General features: G+C 43.3%; 2 protein-coding genes across 7 annotated transcripts in view; one reads left to right on the top strand and one right to left on the bottom strand.

Annotated features, from left to right (window-relative positions):
- CDC20B (cell division cycle 20B) overlaps positions 1-23,430 on the bottom strand; it is a 56,627-nt gene extending 33,197 nt beyond the window's left edge. Inside the window, exons 1-3 of one of the 4 annotated variants that reach the window (XM_048851181.2) lie at positions 23,120-23,165; positions 22,690-22,761; positions 2,934-3,824 (exon numbers count right to left, since the gene is read on the bottom strand). In XM_048851181.2, the coding sequence (XP_048707138.2) occupies positions 2,934-3,566 (633 nt within the window). In that variant the 5' untranslated portion in view covers positions 3,567-3,824; positions 22,690-22,761; positions 23,120-23,165. Of the gene's footprint in view, positions 1-2,933; positions 3,825-12,036; positions 12,143-22,689; positions 22,762-23,119 lie in introns of those variants that run through there. The other 3 variants (XM_075128471.1, XM_048851182.2, XM_075128472.1) reach the window with 3 other exon arrangements.
- On the top strand, positions 9,719-15,838 carry GPX8 (glutathione peroxidase 8 (putative)). Of its 3 annotated transcripts, none has more exons than XM_048851184.2 (3): positions 9,722-9,969; positions 10,678-10,873; positions 14,657-15,838. In XM_048851184.2, exons 1-3 carry the CDS (start codon positions 9,766-9,768, stop codon positions 14,818-14,820), a joined length of 564 nt encoding a protein of 187 aa, XP_048707141.1. In that variant the 5' UTR covers positions 9,722-9,765; the 3' UTR covers positions 14,821-15,838. The 3 variants fall into 3 exon arrangements, with proteins under 3 accessions (XP_048707142.1, XP_048707141.1, XP_048707140.1); XM_048851183.2 differs by having other exon boundaries at positions 9,724-9,969; positions 10,612-10,873; XM_048851185.2 differs by lacking the exon at positions 10,678-10,873 and having other exon boundaries at positions 9,719-9,969.
- Positions 23,431-23,639: the final 209 nt, after the last annotated feature.

A 23,639-nucleotide genomic window follows, 5' to 3' on the forward strand; every position in this document is an offset into this window, starting at 1 on the left:
CCAAGTCAATCAAGCACCCTTCAAAAAATGGAAATCTAGCCCAAATAAAATCAATAGATACAGGCTGTGCCGCTGCAGCACTGTAAGTGAACACATACCCTTAGATTCTTATATAGCCCTGGTCTACACGAGGACTTTAGGTCGAATTTAGCAGCATTAAATCGATGTAAACCTGCACCCGTCCACACGATGAAGCCCTTTATTTCGACTTAAAGGGCTCTTAAAATCGATTTCCTTACTCCACCCCTGACAAGTGGATTAGCGCTTAAATCGGCCTTGCCGGCTCGAATTTGGGGTACTGTGGACACAATTCGACAGTATTGGCCTCCGGGAGCTATCCCAGAGTGCTCCATTGTGACCGCTCTGGACAGCACTCAACTCAGATGCACTGGCCAGGTAGACAGGAAAAGAACCGCGAACTTTTGAATCTCATTTCCTGTTTGGCCAGCGTGGCAAGCTGCAGGTGACCATGCAGAGCTCATCAGCAGAGGTGACCATGATGGAGTCCCAGAATCGCAAAAGAGCTCCAGCATGGACTGAACGGGAGGTACGGGATCTGATCACTGTATGGGGAGAGGAATCCGTGCTATCAGAACTCCGTTCCAGTTTTCAAAATGCCAAAACATTTGTCAAAATCTCCCAGGGCATGAAGGACAGAGGCCATAACAGGGACCCGAAGCAGTGCCGCGTGAAACTGAAGGAGCTGAGGCAAGCCTACCAGAAAACCAGAGAGGCGAACGGCCGCTCCGGGTCAGAGCCCCAAACATGCCACTTCTATGATGAGCTGCATGCCATTTTAGGGGTTTCAGCCACCACTACCCCAGCCCTGTTGTTTGACTCCTTCAATGGAGATGGAGGCAATACGGAAGCAGGTTTTGGGGATGAAGAAGATGAGGAGGAGGAGGAGGTTGTAGATAGATCACAGCAAACAAGCGGAGAAACCAGTTTTCCCGACAGCCAGGAACTGTTTCTCACCCTGGACCTGGAGCCAGAACCCCCCGAACCCACCCAAGGCTGCCTCCTGGACCCAGCAGGCGGAGAAGGGACCTCCGGTGAGTGTACCTTTTAAAATACTATACATGGTTTAAAAACAAGCATGTGAAAGGATTACTTTGCCCTGGCATTCGCGGCTCTCCTGGATGTACTCCCAAAGCCTTTGCAAAAGGTTTCTGGAGAGGGCAGCCTTATTGCGTCCTTCATGGTAGGACACTTTACCACTCCAGGCCTACTCGGGAATCATTGTACAACAAAGCATTGCAGTGTATGTTTGCTGGCGTTCAAACAACATCCGTTCTTTATCTCTCTGTGTTATCCTCAGGAGAGTGAGATATAATTCATAGTCACCTGGTTGAAATAGAGTGCTTTTCTTCAGGGGACACTCAGAGGAGCCCATTCCTGCTGGGCTGTTTGCCTGTGACTAAACAGAAATGTTCCCCGCTGTTAGCCACAGGGAGGGGGGAGGGTTGAGGGGGTAGCCACGCGGTGGGGGGAGGCAAAATGCGACCTTGTAACGAAAGCACATGTGCTATGTATGTAATGTTAACAGCAAGGTTTACCATGAAAGAGTGTAGCCGCTGTTTTATAAAATGTGTCTTTTTAAATACCGCTGTCCCTTTGTTTTTCTCCACCAGCTGCATGTGTTTCAATGATCACAGGATCTTCTCCTTCCCAGAGGCTAGTGAAGCTTAGAAAGAAAAAAAAACGCACTCGAGATGAAATGTTCTCCGAGCTCATGCTGTCCTCCCACACTGACAGAGCACAGACGAATGCGTGGAGGCAAATAATGTCAGAGTGCAGGAAAGTACAAAATGACCGGGAGGAGAGGTGGTGGGCTGAAGAGAGTAAGTGGCGGGCTGAAAAGAGTAAGTGGCGGGATGAAGACAGGGCTGAAGCTCAAATGTGGCGGCAGCGTGATGAGAGGAGGCAGGATTCAATGCTGAGGCTGCTGCAGGACCAAACCAGTATGCTCCAGTGTATGGTTGAGCTGCAGCAAAGGCAGCTGGAGCACAGACTGCCACTCCAGCCCCTGTGTAACCAACCGCCCTCCTCCCCAAGTTCCATAGCCTCCACACCCAGACGCCCAAGAACGCGGTAGGGGGGCCACCGGCCAACCAGCCACTCCGCCACAGAGGATTGCCAAAAAAAAGAAGGCTGGCATTCAATAAATTTTAAAGTTGTAAACTTTTAAAGTGCTGTGTGGCATTTTCCTTCCCTCCTCCACCACCCCTCCTGGGCTACCTTGGTAGTCATCCCCCTATTTGTGTGATGAATGAATAAAGAATGCATGAATGTGAAGCAACAATGACTTTATTGCCTCTGCAAGTGGTGATTGAAGGGAGGCGGGGAGGGTGGTTAGCTTACAGGGAAGTAGAGTGAACCAAGGCGCGGGGGGTTTCATCAAGGAGAAACAAACAGAACTTTCACACCGTAGCCTGGCCAGTCACGAAACTGGTTTTCAAAGCTTCTCTGATGCGTACTGCGCCCTCCTGTGCTCTTCTAACCGCCCTGGTGTCTGGCTGCGCGTAACCAGCAGCCAGGCGATTTGCCTCAACCTCCCACCCCACCATAAACGTCTCCCCCTTACTCTCACAGATATTGTGGAGCACACAGCAAGCAGTAATAACAGTGGGAATATTGGTTTCGCTGAGGTCTAAGCGAGTCAGTAAACTGCGCCAGCGCGCCTTTAAACGTCCAAATGCACATTCTACCACCATTCTGCACTTGCTCAGCCTGTAGTTGAACAGCTCCTGACTACTGTCCAGGCTGCCTGTGTACGGCTTCGTGAGCCATGGCATTAAGGGGTAGGCTGGGTCCCCAAGGATACATATAGGCATTTCAACATCCCCAACAGTTATTTTCTGGTCTGGGAATAAAGTCCCTTCCTGCAGCTTTTGAAACAGACCAGAGTTCCTGAAGATGCGAGCGTCATGTACCTTTCCCGGCCATCCCACGTTGATGTTGGTGAAACGTCCCTTGTGATCCACCAGAGCTTGCAGCACTATCGAAAAGTACCCCTTGCGGTTTATGTACTTGGCGGCTTGGTGCTCCGGTGCCAAGATAGGGATATGGGTTCCGTCTATGGCCCCACCACACTTAGGGAATCCCATTGCAGCAAAGCCATCCACTATGACCTGCACATTTCCCAGGGTCACTACCCTTGATATCAGCAGATCTTTGATTGTGTGGGCTACTTGCATCACAGCAGCCCCAACAGTAGATTTGCCCACTCCAAATTGATTCCCAACTGACCGGTAGCTGTCTGGCGTTGCAAGCTTCCACAGAGCTATCGCCACTCGCTTCTCAACTGTGAGGGCTGCTCTCATCTTGGTATTCATGTGTTTCAGGGCAGGGGAAAGCAAGTCACAAAGTTCCATGAAAGTGTCCTTACGCATGCGAAAGTTTCGCAGCCACTGGGAATCGTCCCAGACCTGCAACACTATGCGGTCCCACCAGTCTGTGCTTGTTTCCCGAGCCCAGAATCGGCGTTCCACAGCATGAACCTGCCCCATTAGCACCATGATGCATGCATTGGCAGGGCCCATGCTTTCAGAGAAATCTGTGTCCATGTTCTGATCACTCACGTGACCGCGCTGACGTCGCCTCCTCGCCCGATATCACTTTGCCAGGTTCTGGGGCTGCATATACTGCTGGATAATGCGTGTGGTGTTTAATGTGCTCCTAATTGCCAAAGTGAGCTGAGCAGCCTCCATGCTTGCCTTGGTATGGCGTCCGCACAGAAAAAAGGCGCGGAACAATTGTCTGCCGTTGCTCTGACGGAGGGATGGGCGACTGACGACACGGCTTACAGAGTTGGCTTCAGGGAGCTGAAATCAACAAAGGGGGTGGCTTTACATCAAGGAGTATTTCAGGCAGGACTTCATGGAGGGTTCCAATAAGAAATGGTGCACCTAAGTTATTGTTCTTATTGGAACAAGGAGGTTAGCCTGGCCTCTGATTGATACATGGCTAGATTTACCTCGCTGCACCTTCTCTGTGAGTGACTGCAGTGTGACCTAGAGGAATGAGTCCCCTAGACAGGGGAGAGGGGGAAGCAAATGAGTACAAAACAAATCTGGTCTATTTCTTGTTTTGATCCACTCCATCTATCTTTTACATCTTTGGCTGGCAGCAGACGGTGCAGAAGGACTGCATGCCATCCACATCTCATGGCTGCTCGGCAGAAGATGGTACAGTACGACTGCTAGCCATCCTCATCTCTTGCCTGCCCGGCAGAAGATGGTACAATACGACTACTAGCAATCCTCATCTCTTGCCTGCCTGGCAGAAGATGGTACAGTACGACTGCTAGCAGTCCGTATCGCCTGCCCGCTCACCATAAGACGGTTCAATAGGACTGACTGCAGGACTAAAGAGAATGACCTGGTCAAGTCACTCCAAATTTAGTCCCTGCGCCCATGTCTGCCCAGGCGCTCCCAGCCGACGTGGCCAGGAGCACCTCGGACATGACGATGACGGCTACCAGTCGTACTGTACCGTCTGCTGCCACAAGGCAAGGGGTTGCTGCTACTGTGTAGCAATGCCGTACCGCGTCTGCCAGCACCCAGGAGACATCGGGTGACGGTTACCTGAGCGGGCTCCATGCTTGCCGTGGTATGGCGTCTGCACAGGTAACTCAGGAAAAAAGGCGCGAAATGATTGTCTGCCCTTGCTTTCACGGAGGGAGGGAGGGAACGGGGGCCTGACGATATGTACCCAGAACCACCCGCGACAATGTTTTAGCCCCATCAGGCATTGGGATCTCAACCCAGAATTCCAGTGGGCAGCGGAGATTGCGGGAACTGTGGGATAGCTACCCACAGTGCAACGCTCCGGAAGTCGACTCTAGCCTCGGTACTGTGGAAGCACTCTGCCGAGTTAATGCACTTAATGCACTTAGAGCATTTTCTGTGGGGACACACACACTCGAATATATAAAACCGATTTCTAAAAAAACGACTTCTATAAATTTGACCTTATTCCGTAGTGTAGACATACCCATAGTAGCTAAGCATCTCGCAATCATTAACATATTTAGCCTCACAATATCCTTGCAAGGTAGGCCAAAACTATTACCCCCATTTCACAGATGAAGAACTGAAGCCCAGACAAGCTAAGTGACTTGCCCAAGTTCACACAGGTGGTCTGTAATCGGACAGAGAATTTAACCTGAGTCACCCAAGTTCTGGACTAGCACCCGTAACCCCTAAATCATCTTTCCTCCAGAAAGTCTCGCACTGTATTAGAAGCAGGAAACTTTGAGAGACTCAGTGGCTGCACTCAGGCGTGCAGCTATGCAAACAAGAATGGGGAAGCTGTGGGAAGACAATAGGGAAGAACAATATTTAAATGGGAGAACCTAGAACTCTTCCCCCAGACATTTTTGAAATTTCAGATACGATTTTCTGCATTTTAGAGAGCTTTAGAAAAAATTTTAGCAATAACAGTAACAAATGCAAGCCAAACCCCAGGAAGGCTAAACTCCTGCATAGATTTCCCAGACTAAAAAGACAAATTCAGACTTTTCTTAAGTCAATATTGTTTTTATATGTTTCCTTTTGATTGCATTTTTGTTTGTTTTCAATGATGCATTTGAACCCTTCTCCACACATGCTGCTGGAATACCCGATCCCAGCCAGCACTCCAAAGCTCCACTTACCACACACTAACAGGAGTCACACACACAAATACCTGATTTTACTTAATGTTTGCTCTCAATCTTCCTGTTAAACTAAGAAAGCCTAAGAAAGCTAAGTGAATGAGCAGCACAATGCAGAAAGTCAGTGCTGACAAATGCAAAGTAGATTGTAACCTTTCATGAAAAGACCTCGGGTCATCTCGACAGCTTGATGTAAACACGTTCATTGTGTAGTGTTGGTCAAAAACAGCAAACAAAATGTGTAGCCATATAAATATGACAGAAAATACTGGAAACAGTATTATGCTATTATCTAAATCCAAGGTATGCTCTCATTTGGGATGAAATCCTTACATAATTCCCATTGGCTTCAATAGGGCCAGGATTTCACTCTTGAAACACAGCACTCCATTCTGATCACCCCTTCACAATATAGATGCATAATATTGAGCAGGTGATGTAGCAAGTTTTTTGTGTGAGTCAGAGATAGACTGATGGAGAGGCAAGAAATGACCAAGAAAGAATAATTCTTCAATGGAATTTAAGGATTGGGAGCGGAGGGGAATAAGGGGAAATTGGAAGCTGGAATGAAGTGAAAGACAAATGATAGTTTACAGAAGGCTGAAAATGGGAGCGTGGAAAGACGAAAGAAACTCAGGATGTGACGTTGCACTCCATAGGATTCTATGAAAATATGCTAATAAGGGTGAATATGATGTAACTGGGGTATGCTTCATGCAAAAGGTCTCTTGTACAGTATCATTACAAAGCTTATACTCTACTGAGTGTGGTCATCCAATTTGTATCATTCTTGTATCTGAAACTAGAAATATGAAATATAACTCTGAGGTCCTATTTTAATTATGCAACGTGTGGGCCATTAATGGTGGTTTGGAATCTTGATGGCTCCCATCAACTAGGACAATTGGTTGTAAATAGCTCTGTTTATTTGCAAGCCTTCGTGTGATTCAGGCCAGGAAGAATGAAGGCTTAGGTTTCCCATGACATGTGACCATGTCATCTGGTACTGGAATCCATCTTAAACCTGGTGCTTTTCCATTTAGAAGGAGGGGTGGAGACCCAGAGAAACAAAAGATTCCCGTCCTGTGCCAAAGCTATATAAGGGGGTGGAACAGAACAAAGGGGCAGCAGTCATGAGAAATCCCCTAGCTACCACCTGAGTTGGAACAAGGACTGTACCAGGGGAAAGGATTGGGCCCAGACTAGAAAGGAGTCTTGTCTGTGAAAGAAGCTTATTGGAACATCTCTGAGGGTGAGATTTATCTGTAATCAGTTTCTTAATGTATTAGGCTTAGACTTGCATGTTTTTGTTTTATTTTGCTTGGTAACTTACTTTGTTCTGTCTGTTATAACTTGGAACCACTTAAATCCTACTTGTTATACTAAATAAAATCACTTTTGTTTATTAATTAACCCAGTTAGCAATTATAGCAATTGCTGGGGGAGCAAACAGCTGTGCATATCTTGCTATCATTGTTATAGAGGGCGGACAATTTATGAGTTTATCCTGTATAAGCTTTATACAGAGTAAAACAGATTTATTTGGGAACTGGGTATCTGGGTGCTGGAGACAGGAGCACTTCTTACACTGTTTTCAGTTAAGTCTGCAGCTTTGGGGCGCGTGGTTCAGACCCTGGGTCTGTGTTGGAGCAGACTGGTGTGTCTGGCTCAACAAAGCAGGGTTCTGGAGGCCCAAACTGGCAGAGAAAATGGGCTCAGAGGTAGTCTCAGCTCATCAGGTGGCAGTCCGAAGGGGGTCTCTATGAGCAAACCCGTCATAGAGAAGGCTGAAAATGGGAGTGTGGAAAGAAGAAAGGAAATCAGGAGATGAAAGAACAGAGAGAAAGAAGAAGAGGGGGGACAGGCAGTGTCAGGGGACATGAGGTCAGAAGTGATGGAGGAGTATAAAAAACCAAAGAAGAGGAAAACCAACAAAATAAGAGAAAAGAGAAAAAATCCAGTAAGTGCAACTTTTGCCACAGATATGTAGTGATGCCTTCAAAAATGTCAGTTCAGGTACTGGGAATTGACAGGTGTGATCCAGAATGACACAGAGGAAGACTTATTTTAAAAAAATACAATAAAGGCAGAGGGTTTCAGAATTGTGTCATTAAAATACTTGTAGAGCATCTTCACATTTTTCTTGAGAAGCCCCCCGGAATTAACTTGCCTATATCTGGGATTCCAAACCTCTAGCAACTTCACTTCTTTCTGATGCATTCCCTTCTTCCTCTCCAGTCCTCAGACAGAATTAAAAGCCAGATACACAGTAGCAAAACTATGCCCATCTTCTGTGTTAGCTTTCCATACACCACGCCCACCCCAAAAAAATGGTTTAAGCTTGACTTTCTCTCAATGGTAAATCCAGATTAATGTCCTGATCCAAAGCTCATTGAAGTCAATGGGACCCAAAGCTCATTGGGACCTATTGCGTCAAATTCAATGGAATAAATGGGCTCAGAGAGTAAAAGATGTTAATATGAGCTTGTCACTGGACAACACTAAACAGTTGAACATGATTCAGGGGCTTGGGTACAGACACTGCTTAGTTCCATGACAAACACATCATTCAAAATCTTTTAAACTTTTTATTAAACATACAGAAAAGAAAAAAAAAACAGTTAAAGCATTTGAAATGTAATGTATTAATTAAGGATTTTAACTATATCCCTCATTCCATTTCCCTTTAGAGTTTTATCTGGAAATCCTTCAGTCTGACAGTCTTTTAGATGGTATTAATGATGGTAATAACTAGCCTTTTTTGGTGAAACAAAAAGAAGTTGAGATGGCCTGGGCCTGGTGTTGTTAAAGGTACAGTCTCATTTCCTTGAAGACAAAATAAGTCAAACATGTACCAAAGGGAAGAGAAGAGAAGAGAACAGCAAAGATAGAAAATTCAGCTTCTGTCTCTAGTGCTGACTTTCACCTGCAACCTCATTGCTAAAGGAATGTGGGCTCAGCACACGGTCTTATCAGCCCCTCCAAAACCTGGCAAACTTGTACCAGCATCCAGCATCCATACATTGCTTTTAGCTGCCTAGCTGGTCATGGTCTCACAGCAGTGTTACAAAAGATGCAGTCTTGGCTGGTGAAAACAGATTCTTATAAAACAGAAGGAAAGGAAGAGAGACAGGAAAGAGAATACATAAGGTAAGACAGCAGGAAACCAAGTCTCACATTCTAAGTGGCATCTGGAATTTAGCCAGAGCCAGTGATGACATCTGGGTCACTGTTTCTGGTCCAATCTGGCCAGGACATCTCTCAGGATCAGGACAGTGAGGGTCCAACAGTGTTGTGCTAGATTCTGGGGTCTCAGAAGATGGAAGTGGAAGCCACGATGGTAAATCTCACTTCTAGCTCACCTCTCTACCATTTTGATCCTCCCCACCTCCCCCACAATGTCTTTTTTTAAGGACCCCAACAGGAAGTGGTGGGCAGAATAGCCCATCCCCTTATTATTTTGTTTGCCAGTTAGGCCTAATTTCCAACACACCAATTTGGATCTATTAATTTCCAGTTCTATACTCCATTTATTTCCAGTTACAGTCTTAACGCAGTCCTGGGGTGGAGTCAATAGACCATTTTTGTCTGGATTAATTTGTTCTTTCATGTTTGCTGAATTTTATGAACAATTTTATGTAACAAACTGAGTTAAACTTTTGTTACCTTGGACAACTTAGAGCACAGGCATTTGCACAACAGACCCAAAGTGTTTCCATTGATTTCAATGGGCTTTGGATCAGGCCCTACCTCCCTTGAAGTCAGTGGTGTTACATGGGTGTAACATTAATGTCAATGACAAGAGAACATGGTCTCTGAATCTATTTGTGTGGGCCAGTTAAGCGGAACTATTTTTTTAATGTAATTGGCACTGAGTTTTAATTTATTTCTATCTCACTGAGAGACATTTGTGCATATTATCAAACTAGTGTTTCATACTGGCTTACGTCTGGGGGAACCAGCAGCAGCTTTCAAACCCAGAAACATTTCTCCGAAGTTTGGGACAAAATGAGCAGCTACAATGGTCTGTGTAGAGTAGCTGCAGGTTTCATGTTTCAGCTCCTCCTCACATTCCAGGCCTGCTGAGGCTTCCCTCAAAATTCTCCAAAATGGAGCCTCTCGCAACTTCTCCTTTAAAATGTTCAGTGCCCAAAGCAAGGGTGTTTGTTGTTTTCCTGTCAATGGTTTTGTGTACAGTGATGCTCTGCCTGTTGCAGCTCAAATTCTTAAAACCTAAAATCAAAGATTTTTATTCTTTCGAAGTGAAGGATTCCAGAGGGAGGACCGTTTCTCTGGAGAAGTACAGAGGCAAAGTAAGTTGCATCTTCAAAGCACTATTTCTTTGTTTACTAAAACTTTAGAGAGCAACAGATATACTCAATTTACATATGGTAAAAACACTGTAGCATTATGGGGAGATAAAGATGTTTGCTAAAATCCCCTGTTCCTTCAGTATTTAGTGCTAAGCTAGCAGTACAGATGCTATATTAAGTTTAGTGATAATGAATAATGTAAAATGGTCATTCAATATGATTTGTTATAACTGAAATGCTCTAACAATGCAACAAATATATTTTAACCACAGTAGCGAAGAATGTCAGCATATTGCAATTATATTTTAGAGGCTGATCTAAAATATATAATGTGAGACTGTTTATTATGCACAATCCTTAAATGTCTGACTTTGCATGTGTGCTTTTAAAACTAAACTGTAATTTAAAAACATTTTATCCTTTTCAAGGGTCTAATGATTTTTATTAAAAGAATGTATCTTAAAGAATACCTGATTTCAGCTTCTGATATTCTTAATATATCTAATGAGATTATGCTCCAATGGTCACAGATAGTATTCAAGCAGGAGAGATTATGCTATTGAAAGTTATATCTTTAAGACTTGAAGTATTTTAGGAACTTGCCGTTTCTTTCTAAATGTTCCACCTTCTATTTCTCTGAAGGCGTCTTTGGTTGTAAACGTGGCCAGTTACTGCCAGCACACAGACAAAAATTACATCTCGCTGCAGGAATTACACAGAGAGTTTGGTCCATCCCACTTCACTGTGCTGGCCTTTCCGTGCAATCAGTTTGGAGAATCGGAGCCTAGCTCAAGCCAGGAAATAGAATCTTTTGCCAAGGGAAACTATGGAGCAACTTTCCCTATTTTCCACAAAATTAAGATTCTAGGATCTGAAACAGAACCTGCATTTAAATTTCTGATAGGTAAATATTTGCCTATTATATATTATGCTGCATATCATTGCAATATTTTTTCATTTATATTGATTTTTTCCCCAAAACATAAGGGGAGAACAGAAAAAATGGCAGAAGAACAGAAAGGTAAAGAAATGGGAGGGGAGGGAGGAGAAGGAACAGGGACAGAAGACATCTCAGTTTCCATCTGCTAGGAATTAATCAAAGATTTCTAAAACATTAAACCAAATCTTTTCAAATTTATATGAGGTTACTCTTAACCAAAATGTTACCTGCTCTTTACATTATTTTTAAAGCAAACATGTAATGGCCTGATTTAACTGTTGTTGTCTATTTTTTATTATCATTACAAAATATTTTATATGAAAAGTTGTTCAGAAACACTATATTAACCTTTCTGAGAGAATTTAATAGAGAAATATCTCCATTATTGTCTTCGCAAAAAGAAAAGGAGTACCTGTGGCACCTTAGAGACTAACCAATTTATTTGAGCATAAGCTTTCGTGAGCTACAGCTCACTTCATCAGATGCATCCGATGAAGTGAGCTGTAGCTCACGAAAGCTTATGCTCAAATAAATTGGTTAGTCTCTAAGGTGCCACAAGTACTCCTTTTCTTTTTGCGAATACAGACTAACACGGCTGTTACTCTGAAACCTGTCATTATTGTCTTATATTTCTTAATATTTCAACAGTTAATACAAACATGTGTAGATCAGCAAATTCCCCTCTTACCAGACATGTATATCTTATTGACTTAGGTGCAAGTTATGCATGAACAGTGGGAAATAATCACTGGTTTACATTAACTCATTTTGTAAATTTTTGAGATCCAATCTGCAAAACCTACTCACACAACTATGCCTCATTCACATGAGAAGCCACTGGAACTTACTCATATGAGTAGGGGTTTGTAGGGATGGGCCCTGTATTCTCACAAATAGGAATGAGGCTGTATTTACTTAGGGCTTAAATTAAAGCTCAATTAAGCCAATTGAAAGACTCCTACTGACTTCAATGTGCTTTGGATCAGGTCTTTGGTTACCATTGAATTTCTGTATAATAGAGGAAAGATGGTCCAGTTGTCAGGGAACTAGCCCGTAACTTGGGAGAGATATGTTCAATTCTATGCTCTGTCACAGCTTTCCTCTGTGACTTTGAGTAAGTCACTTACCCTCAGTTCCTCATCTAGGAAACAGAGATAGTGATGCTTTCCAGCCTTATAGGGTTCCATGAGTATGCGGTGCTCAGCTGCTCTGGTGATGGGGGCCAACTAAGTACTTTTAAAGAAGATAAGTTTCAAAAATCACTTGCCATATCACTAGCAAAACAACAAGATACTGCAGATTTTGTAAATCTTTTCACCAGTCTGAATTTCAAATATGTTTTCTTTTCACCTAACTAAAAACAATGGATCAAATTCTGCACTAGTTTACAATCCCTTCAATCCTAATATCCCGTCAGATAGCATTATGATCATTAAGACAAGGAGAGTGTTTGACTTCAGTTACATTACAGATGGTGTAAATTAGTGCAGACTATGCCCCATTCACTACATTAAATAAATACTTATCCATACCCGTGGAGGGAGAGAGATACCACATTCACTCTTTCTGTTCTAAAATGCATAATACCTTGTTTGACATAGACAAAAAATCAGTTTATTTGCTATTTGTATATTTTGAAAGTATTTTATGAAATTCATCCTTTCCCTTCCTGCAGTTCCCTGCCTCAAAGGAATTTACTGTGCAGCTTCTGCCCAAAGAGGATGATATTTTCACTCTCTTATACATTTAATACTTTCTAGGTCAAATTCTCAGCCACACTGGGACAGTTTTGCTTCTGATTTGCTTCCATTGATTCTGACCATACAACTAGTATATCCAGCCCCAGAACAATCATCCTAGTGCAAGGAGGATCCTCCAGTGGCATAGAGATGGTGCAGAGTCTCTTATGAAGTGCTTAATTTGTAATGAAACAGGTGCTGGGGCTCAAGCAATTAGGTGCCAGGGCTGAAGCAATTTTTTTACTTTCATAACTGATGCAGCAAGCCCAGAGATACCGGGGCTATAAATTGCCAAGCCTAAAGGTGCCCTGACAAGCCCTGGCACAAATTAAGCACTGTCATTTCACTCCTTCATCCCAATGTAACAGCAAAAGGGGAGATTGGCCAGTGCAATGGGGTTATGCTCAGGACACTGCTAAATCTCACTGATCCCCAGCAGTGGTTTTGGACCGTGGGAACTATTGCAGCTGCTGTAAATTAGAGCAGTCATCAAGCTGCTCTAATTTACACTGGGAGTCTAGCTCTGTATTCTAGCCCAGAATCAGGAGGAGGGCAATGGTGAGTTTATACCACCCCAAGACCTCCTCTTCTGACTTGCACTGTGTGCAATTCAGCTTGATCCTAGATATAACAATTAAATCAAGATACAATTATTAAACAGAAAAGGGTCAACATGACATAGAACATATCCCGCCATCCCTTGGCATGGAAAATTCCTATTAAGGCTGTGGAAGTTATGAATATGGTTCAGTGGCAGACTTGGGCCAATGGCTTTTAATTAGGTTTGGAAGGATTAGATTTGTATCTGTAAATGTCAGTACACATCGACTTCACAGTATATACACAAATGACGAAAAATATTTCAATTGATGATCACTGAAATTTACAGATAAGCAAAGTAAGAAAAGTGCAGCTTAAGAACTTATTAGAGTTGACTTAAGGATATTTACTTTGTATATCTGTATATTTTGACATGTGATGTGACAGTTTGTGTTTCATCGGTTATAAAGCTTTAACTTTTTAAATCTAACTGTCTGCTGTCATTAAATAAATATTGTCTGATACCCCCATTGCCTCATACACCCCTAATTTCCCGCTACTATGAAAATGTTAATTGTTAAAAATCAGAAAAAATGCCTAAAACCCATAGTTTTATGCAACTGTGAAAATTTAAATTGAAAAAAAAATTAAAATTACTTAAAAACAAACATTGATATTATCCATCAAAATGAAAAAAAAATACCATCAAATTCTGCCAAGCTACTTTTAATGAATTAATGTAGGACCCTATTCTCCACTACATGGCTTATTCCCCTATAGAAGTGATAATTCTGAACTCACAATTTTCTTTAAATTCTTCCATCAGGCTATGAGTTCCCCCAAGAAAGGGCCAGGGGCTCCACCAGCTAAATCTGCAGGATCCATGAGGGTCTCCAGGGACATGGCAAAGGCAAGGGACTCTACTGCTGCTGCCTTTAGGAGCCATGCTGCCAGGTGTTTCTTAACAGCCTGTCGTCCCCAGAAACCTCCACTCCCAGAAATTCCATAGGACAGAGTAACCTCTGAGGCTTTGCCCCATGAGACTGAGGGGGTAGAATCATGCAGAAATTGACCCAGCCATCACCCCCAACATCCCCATCTCCTGTACCCACCTGCCCCCTGCTAGCCCATAGAGCTGGAAATACTATGGAGCCCTTACTGAGGGACATCTGTAGGGCAGGGAGAAGAGGTTTAACTACAGAGGTGGCAGCACTCTCCCATGTCATGCTCCCCAGGAAGCAGAAGAGAGTATTTGGCTCTTACACTGCTTCAAAGAGAAGGGGAAAAGTCTTTCATTTCACCCTCCTCGATCAATAGAACCATCCAAACATCCAGATCAAGAGACTTAACACAGAATGGGATTTTCCTTTTTTCAAAAGAATGTTAAAGAATAGCTGCTCTGTGGCTAAGCAATTGCAAGGATAGCAGTATTTGAGGCCACTAAACGTATCTGATGCCTTTTCTGCAGATTCTTCAAAGAAAGAGCCTAGGTGGAATTTCTGGAAGTATCTTGTCAGCCCAGAAGGTAAAGTTGTGAAATTTTGGAGACCTGAAGAGCCCATAGAAAACATCAAGCCAGAAGTAGCATCCCTGATCAGGCAGATCATCTTGAAAAAGAAAGAAGATCTCTGAAAAGGCCATTCAGTCTGTGAATCCATTTTACCGCATGTATAGACAATCTTAATACATTCCTGTTAAATGATGCTAGAAGCTAGACCATCAAATGTTTAAATTTCTCTTTGGTTTTAATGGCAGTACTGAGAATAATTACAAATTATTTAAGCGCTAATGTAGGGCCCAATCCTGCGACATACTGAGCACCAATAAAGTCAATGAGAATTGCAAGGCACTCAGCATTTTGCAGGATCAGACCCTTAGTTTGGCATAAAATTGCTAATGTGCCCTGTAAGTTCACACTGCTGCCAATGGTTAATAATGTCACCAACATGAAAATGATTAAAAAAGAAGACAGAGGATTTGTATGAGTATGAAGTTGACTAATTTATCAAGCCAAGAGCTTTGTTTCCCAGCTACTTGTAACAAGTGTTGGGGATTTTTTTATATTTGATTGCCAATCATGAAACTTCTGTGACTGAATTACTTTAGGGCCATTGTATCAATCCAGAAGCATCACACCAGAGTAGTTAAAACTGAATGCCACTGAAAATACCAGCTTTGCTACATTAACAGAGGAAGGTTGATGAATTGTGAAAATTACAAACTAAGTTTTAAAAAAAATTGTAAATAGATAGTTCTATGAAGATTGTTTATTAAAAAAGAAAAAAATCACAAAATGGTTCCTAGCCTACATTGTGTGTATTTTGATATATTTCACAAAATGTTCTGTGACACTGTGCAGCCATACACAGTGAGAGCATTCTGGAGAATCTAACACTAAAGCAATGATAAGATCGGCCCCTATTTTATTTGGAGCTAGGCAAACTTAGATTGCTAAACTTTGTGAATCAAGCAGCAGACAAGCTGGGATTCATCAGGCATTGTGGCTGTATTTTACAGTCTGAGACAAAGCAGGATAAATTACTAGAATAATTCTAAGAGTGGATACGCTATAGTAAATATCACATCTGGAAGAGCTGAAGTGTAATGATGAATAAAGATGGCTGGTTATGTGTGGCATTTTCAAACCAAAGTTAGTAAAGTATTCACACTTTCTCACCATTTGTGGTGTGGGAGAGGGGAAACTGTGAGGATCTTGAAGCTGAATCTGGTTGGAGGCTGTGGCTTCATTGGGGAGCCCCTAGGCCAAAAGAAGGCATTGCTGGGGAGGGAAGAGGCATAGCCAAAACTGCCAAAGTGGAAGGTGAAGTTGTTCTCAATGCCAGAAACCTGGACGGAGAGCAGCACTGGAAACACTAGAAATGAATCTGCCGATGCACATGGGGCCAAGCTGGAGGGAGGAATTTCACCCTTGTACTGTTCACAGTGCCGGGTTTACAACGACGCCATGGAGCCGGGCCCATGCTCAGAAGGGGCCCCGGCCTGCTCTGCTTGCACTGCGCCCTGAGACCCCGCTGGCTCCCCCACCCACCACTTGCTCCTCTCAGCCTGCCTGCCGGCTGACTGAGGGTTCGTCACCGTCCCCATCCCCACACTCCTACTTGTCTCTGTCCCCCGGCCGGACCCCAGTGCACCCCTGGCTCCGGGAAGTCTCTGCTTCCCACCACCTGTGTGGCCCCACCTGTCTCCCGGAGCTGAGCTGCCTGGGACTGGTACAGAAGCGTGGCCAGTCTCAGGTCTCAGCCGGTGGGGGCGGACAACAGTGGGGGGAGAGGGGTTTGGCTGGGCCTCTCCAGGCAAGTGGGCCCTCAGGGAGCCTGGCCAGGGCAGGCCCTGGCCTGGCTGATCACGCCACTCCCAAGAGGCCAGAGCGATTCCCTGCCCCGGGACCAACCCTGGCTGCACTGCCAGCTCAGCCTGGCAGACAGACACCTCCCAGCAGGGCAGGTGAGTGTGGCCGAGAGGCAGGGCGTGGGGGAGTGGGTCTCTTCTGGGTCTGTGGGGGGGGGGAGGTGTGTTTGTTGGGGCACTAGGGTGTGGGGGTTCTGTGGGGGGTGCTGGGCACTTGTGGTGGGGTTGTGGGCAGGGGGGCGCTGGGCAGGGCTGGTGTTGTGCAGGGCGCTGTGCATTTGTGGAGGGGTCTGGGGTGGGTGTTGGGTATAGTGGGTCCTGAGGAGCTCTGGCCATAGGGAGTTGGGGGATGTTGGGCAGGGGGGGCTGTGTGGCACAACATGGGCCCACCCCCTGAGGGGAAGGGACACGCTGGCAACACAGGGCCAGGCGGGCCACTGGACGTCTGGCAACTGCTGGTTTGTAAACAGTGCCCTCGCACTGGGCTGGGCGGAGCTGGGCCGCCCCTGCCATGCCATGCCTCATTGCCCCTGGCTGGCCCCTTGCTCTGGGGACTGACCTCCTCGCACCATGCTCCATTGCCTCCATGGGGACCCACAAATATGTTTGGCGCCAGGCCCACAAACGGTTGATCCAGCCCTGACTGTTTGTGGAATGTAGGTACAAGTAAACAGCAGTCATTAATGTGCAGTTATTCACACAGCTTTGTGGGTGGATACTAATTTCACAGAGATTAGGTAAGAGGCAAACTATACCACATATCCTTTGTAATCTACACAAAGGTGCTGGCGAGTGGGAACGATAGGCATTTGGGGCATTCACCTCAGAGTCATTAGTCCGACTAGTAGTTCCATCCAGGCTGGTAGTGAGAGTAAAGGACATTGTGACAGGGCAGTCTGCCCCTTTCTGGCTCAGGAGGCATGGGGCCTGGCAGCCCTATTCAATTAGTACCACCCTACCACACCTGGGTAGGGTGTACGACTTAAAAGGGAGAAAAGCTAGCCGTGTCTGAGGGTGACTGGGGAGGAGTGTAGACTGATGGTTTCTTCCTGAGGGCCAGAGGCCTTTGTACTGAGCTGGCTGAGGAAGAGACCCAGGGGAGAGCAAGGAGCTCTCCAGTGGGAAACCTGAAGGAAAACTTGTGTCTTGAGTCCTTTAAGTGTGTTTGGTAATGAAAGAGGTGCCAGGGCTCAAAATTTTTTTTTACTTTCATAATTGATGCAGCAAGCCCAGAGGTACCAGGGCTATGAACTGCCAAGCCTAGAGGTGCCGGGGCTCAGCCCTGGCAAGCCCTGGCACAAATTAAGCGCTGGTGTCTAGGTATATCTTGGAAATCAAATGATTACCCATTTCCACAGATCTTCACTTCTTCCCCATAATCTACAGCAGGAATGGTTTAACCTGGGACTCCTTTCCTTCATAAAGAGCCACCAGGAATATTAATTTTCCAAATACATTTCAACCAACCTGACTTGAGCTGGAGTATCTTACCTCCTCTCTGTTGGATGTTCTGACCCCAAAACGACCAACAGAAGTAGTGTCAAGCAAAACCAAACAATTCCCAAACTGTGTCTCTGGTTCCCTTAGGAATCTTTTTATATCCTCTCTGAATGTTTCCAGCTTATAAAGTTACATTACATACTATTGTATGAAATGCACATTTTCATATGGGACCTAAACCTTAAAGCAATACTCACATGTGCAAGTAGTCCCTTTGAAGTCAATGTGATTATTCATATAAGTAAAATTTTGTAGGATCAGACCCAAACATATTAACTCCTGATGTCGAACAAGCCACAATATCTACAGGCCAGATACTCTGCTGGTATAATTTGGCTTAGTGGCCACTAAAGTCAATGGATCTATGCCAACACACATTTACAGTTGTGGGCCAGATCTGCTCAGCATCTGGCCCACAATCTTTACAGAGAGAGGCTCATAATAACCACTTGTAATCTGCTTGTCTAAATATTGATGCAAGATTGTGTGCTAATGTGGAAGTGTATTTAGTTGCTGGTATGTGAACAACAGCTAACTAACAATACACTGCCTAATCAGCACATACACAAAATTAGTTCTATTATGGGCCTTAATGCTGCAAGCCCTCCACATATACACACATGCTGTTTCACTGGGAGGTCTTCACTTGGAGAGTTTGCAAGAATGATGGGGTATATGTGTTACTTGGCTTACCTGGGAGCTCATATAATGAAATAGTCTGGTTTTTTTTTAAATAAGAACTGCCTAGATACAAATACAAGGCATGGATTTCATCAAATGAATACCAGCATTTGGACACCAGGATTGTAGATGCCTTAAGCTAATATTGAAATACTCCTATCAAGAAACAAAGTTTATTTCTTTTAAAATTAATTTAAATTAGCTGGCTATAAACCATTTCCCTTGAACAGAAAACTGACAAAGTGCCTAGCAATGTGAATGGTAAATGACAGTGCATTGATCTGAGGGAGGCATCCAATAAGTGTGCTGCAGAAGACAATAACCCCAGTTTTCCTGAACATCTGAATTAGTGATCCTGAAGAGGAGTTAATAGAACATTAATAATATTGACAAGTAATGCTACAATAGGAGATGTTGCAAAAATCATTGAGAACAGAGAAATGATACACAAGGATAAAGGGACCAGTCCCAAAAAGTTCTAAGCACCTTTTACACCCAAGAAAGTCAGTGGGAATTGAGTGGTTTTCGGAACCTAATGGAATTGTACCCATCAAGTGTGTTAACATAAGGACAGGGAAAGAAATTAAACAATATTCAGTATGAGGCTGATATTTCTTGCAAAGCAGTAATGCAGTGACTGTAGCCGGTATATTATATATATGTGTGTTAACAACATGAAAAAAATCAATCTCTTTGGTCTTCATTATGCACGATCATAACATTCAGATTAGAGTTCTTCTCTCTGTGGAACTGGTGAGAACCCCTAGAAACACTACATACATTTTTAGTACTTCAGAACCACAAAAATGTTGACAAATTTGAAGGCACTTGGAGAAGACGGGAACCATTTTCAAGACACTGTTCCCCTTTCCTCTCTCGCCAGTACAATAGTGGAAATGTCATGATGACACTAAAATATAATTTTGGGGTATTTGGTAGGACATTTGATTGAACACCTTTGGGTTTGTCAATTTTTAAACTCTATCAGCTTTTAATTGCTCATTGAAAAAAATGTAAATTTTGCCTAATGTTGTTTTATTAATGTATTGACATATTCTATATAAAACAGCAAGAACATTTCAAAGGAAAGAATTTAGGAAAGTCATTGCTTGTTGGTTTGAATTCTACTATCTGTCTATCTGACTTAAGTATTTATAAGGCCTCCTATCATATTGGTCTCTAAGTGCTGATCAAAATTTAAAAGCATTATAAGAGCTAAACAAAAGTTTTCTCTTTGTACTTTGGATAACAGGAGTGTGGTGAAACAGCGATAACAGTAAATATTAGGTTTCACTATTGTTTGATTATACCCTTTACAGCAGAAAATAAAAAGGGCCTACAAGATGCACCATGTAAAATAAAAAGAAAAGGAGGACTTGTGGCACCTTAGAGACTAACAAATTTATTTGAGCATAAGCTTTCGTGAGCTACAGCTCACTTCATTGGATGCATTCAGTGGAAAATACTGTGGGGAGATTTATATACACAGAGAACGTGAAACAATGGGTGTATATAAATCTCCCCACTGTATTTTCCACTGAATGCATCCGATGAAGTGAGCTGTAGCTCACGAAAGCTTATGCTCAATAAATTTGTTAATCTCTAAATTGCCACAAGTCCTCCTTTTCTTTTTGCGGATACAGACTAACTCGGCTGCTACTCTGAAACCTGTCATGTAAAATAAGTTTTGCTGCAGTTGGATGATCACAGTATGTGCAATAAGATAGCAGGTGTAAGTTAGCTGGTGTCGGATTTTCAACCAGCTAACAATACACTGCCTTCCTAGCACACACATTTAGTTACCACCAATGTTCTCACAAGTTGGTATCCTGATGTCTTCATAGTCCATCTCATTAAAATAACAGGGAGCTGTCCCTGCAGCAGGTGACAGTGTAGTAGAGACTGCTAGATTCACATAAAGCAGCCAGCTAACAGTACACTGCCTACCAGACACAGGGAGTCTGAGCAAGGCAACATATTTCCTTTTTAAAGATGGTGTGACTGAATTTTATTCGTAACAGGAACTTTGCAAAGTGGAGTGATGGAAAAGTTAAAGAGCCATTTGAGCAATCACTCCATTTTCCATCTAATTTCAATGTTGCTAACCTCTTTCAAAATTAACTCAATATGTATTTCAACCCAAAATGTAAATACTTGCATGCAATAAATATCAAGGGCATGATTCTGATCTTAGTTAAATTACTGGTAATACAGACTAATTCCAAGGAAGTCAGTTGAGTTACAACAGTGTAAAGCAGTAAAAAGTGAGATCTGAATCAGGCCCTAAACTGTCAGCCAAAACTTCAGAGAGTGTTAGACTAGATTTGCTTTTCATTCACATCAGTTTTACTGGATTTAACTGGAATCACCCTGGATTAACACTGGTGTAATTTAAATAAGAATCAAGCTAAATTCTGCCCTTTTTTGGTAACCATTCTAGCTCATGCCCTGATTCAGCAAGGCATTTAAGCATGTGGCTAACTTTAAGCATGTGAGTAGTCCCATTGACTTCAATGGGCCTTTGTATCAGGCCCGTAATGAGCAAAATTGATGTTGCTGATAAAAATTCACCTTCACAGTGTTTAATTATTATAAATTTGGATCTTAGGACTCGTATGGGTAGTGAGCTGTATGGATGTTACTGAAGGCAGAACCAAAGAGGTTGTATGGATGTAAATAAGGACAGATTGTGGTCCTTTCTCTTTGCTTTTCAAAACTGGGCTCTTATACCACTCAAAAGGAATTCTATCTTGCAATACTCCTGAATTATCAAAAAAAACCCCACCTATATGAACAATTACTTGTCCAGTTGCCACGGCTAGGCAGAAGCCAAATGAATGAGTTGGTTAATATGGATCTGATTCCCATCACAGTCCACAAGAGGTTGCTATTTCCATGACTTCCATGATGCTTTTGAATGCAACAACGTGGAGTGCAGCTAGCAACTGTTCATATATCAAGTTCTCAACAGCCAGCTAGCAATGCACTGCCAAACTGTCACATCCTTGTGCTCCATCAGTGCTTCTTGGCCATTTTCTGTGTCCCACAGACAGCTTTTTATAGCTTAGCTATTGTTCAACATGTTTAGTCTAGCATTGTGCCTTCCCAATAGTATTGCTTGTATGAATGTTAACAGTAAATGCCCAAATAAATCTGTTAGTCTTTAAGGAGTCACCGGACTCCTTGTTGGTTTTGTGGATACAGACTAACATGGCTATCCCTTGATACTTAACAGTATAGTAATATACTTGCGTGTCAGTGATTACTACACTTCTGTACTATATTCTGTCTTTAATGCACCCTGTTTATCTGCTCTAAAATTTCCAGTCTAGGTGTCTCCCTTTACATTGCCTCCATCCCTAAGTGTATCTGAATCTCACTTAGGATTCTACTAAAGTGACTCACCAGATTTACACTGTAAGCTTTTGAGGTAAGGGCTGTCTGTATTTTGCATCTTGTACATTGCCAAGCACACTGTTGGTGATTAACACATGGTAAACTCTAAGTTTAGATCTATCCACTATGTTTTCACTCTTCATTGTTTCTTCTATTCCTTACCATGCAACCACACAAGTATGTGCCAGCTGGCTTGTGATGCTGCATGGACAGGCATCTCCCCACATGCCTGCACCCACTTCAACCAGATCAAGTAGCTTATATTCAGTAATCGGTCCCCATAACCCTATGAAGAAAGAATCCCAGGATCTACTTCTGAAGTTTTCATTATATCACTGCCACTTTGCCACTAAAGTAGCTTATGCACATTTGTCTACGGTTTCACATTATGCATTTAAATGAGCTTCATTTGTAGTGACTCTAATAACACAGGGAAAAAAATCTCTTAAAATGTTATTTTTGTGTTCATTATTATATAGATGTTCTACTTTTTCTGTCCCTTCCTCCCTGCCCCTAAAAAATATACAAAGCAGATTTTTTTGTATATGTACTTACCTTAGTGAACTTCTGTAAACTTTGTTTTCTCATCTGCTTAAGATCTTTCCCAAGTGTTTTCATTACTTTCTCCTTAAAAAAATACAGAAGTACAAACAATGCTGTTAAATGTATCATCTGAGCAACAACTATTTTTATCCCCAGTCTAAATCAATGGTCAAATGAAACCAGAAATTTGTGGAAGATCAAATCCTGCAGTCCTCCCCCCTCTTGTACCAAAATTATTGAAGTCTGTGGGCCCTTTTCCACACTCTGCTAAGCTAAAACTCTCAGCTGACTTCATGAGTTCTGCCTGAGTTAGGAAAAAGTATGATCTTTATGACTTGTTCCACAATTATTGTACTCTGTAACGGTGAGAAGATAATCACTTTACTCTACTCCAGCAAAGCACTGGTGAGTTAGAATAAAAAGAAAAATGAATGGCATTTACCCACAACATGTCTTCATCTGTCTTGACCTTCCTAGAAGCAGATCTTTCTAATTTCCACTCCATCTCTGAAGATAAGCTCCTGCCAGGATTATCTACCTTAAAAAGTACTTATTTATAATGTAGCTATATTAACTTATGTGCACCCATGCGAATAAATATCACTCACTTTTGAGACACCAGGGTCCGGAGCCAATCTGGCTTTTTGCCTCTTTTCAAGGACAGAGTGATGGACTAGATGCCCTTAACAGCCACCCTTCTTATTTAAACTCCCTCCTGCGCCTTCTGCCTGCCTTACACTCTGCCCTCCAGGAGCCCCCTTATCCCCTGTCCACCCCTTGCCTCCCCAGCTCCTCTCCGCTACGCTCCCCTCCTCCCCACTCTCCCCCTGCCTGTCCCCGATGAGATCTCCCAGAGGGACCGACATGCCATTTAAACAGACCGCACGCGCGGCAGGCAAAGCGGGAATTCCCTGCCCTGGCAGCTGATTGGCCGCCCGGCTCTGTGACTGAGGGGGATTCCC

The sequence above is a fragment of the Caretta caretta genome, chromosome 5 (genome assembly GCF_965140235.1).
Source record: "Caretta caretta isolate rCarCar2 chromosome 5, rCarCar1.hap1, whole genome shotgun sequence".
NCBI lineage: Eukaryota > Metazoa > Chordata > Testudines > Cheloniidae > Caretta > Caretta caretta.

Coding starts and splice junctions, on each gene's coding strand:
- GPX8 (XM_048851183.2), top strand. CDS start 9,766: ATGGAGCCTCTCGCAACTTCTCCTTTAAAATGTTCAGTGCCCAAAGCA. Junction 9,970..10,611: donor TGGAGAAGTACAGAGGCAAA/GTAAGTTGCATC, acceptor ATTTCTCTGAAG/GCGTCTTTGGTTGTAAACGT. Junction 10,874..14,656: donor TGCATTTAAATTTCTGATAG/GTAAATATTTGC, acceptor CCTTTTCTGCAG/ATTCTTCAAAGAAAGAGCCT.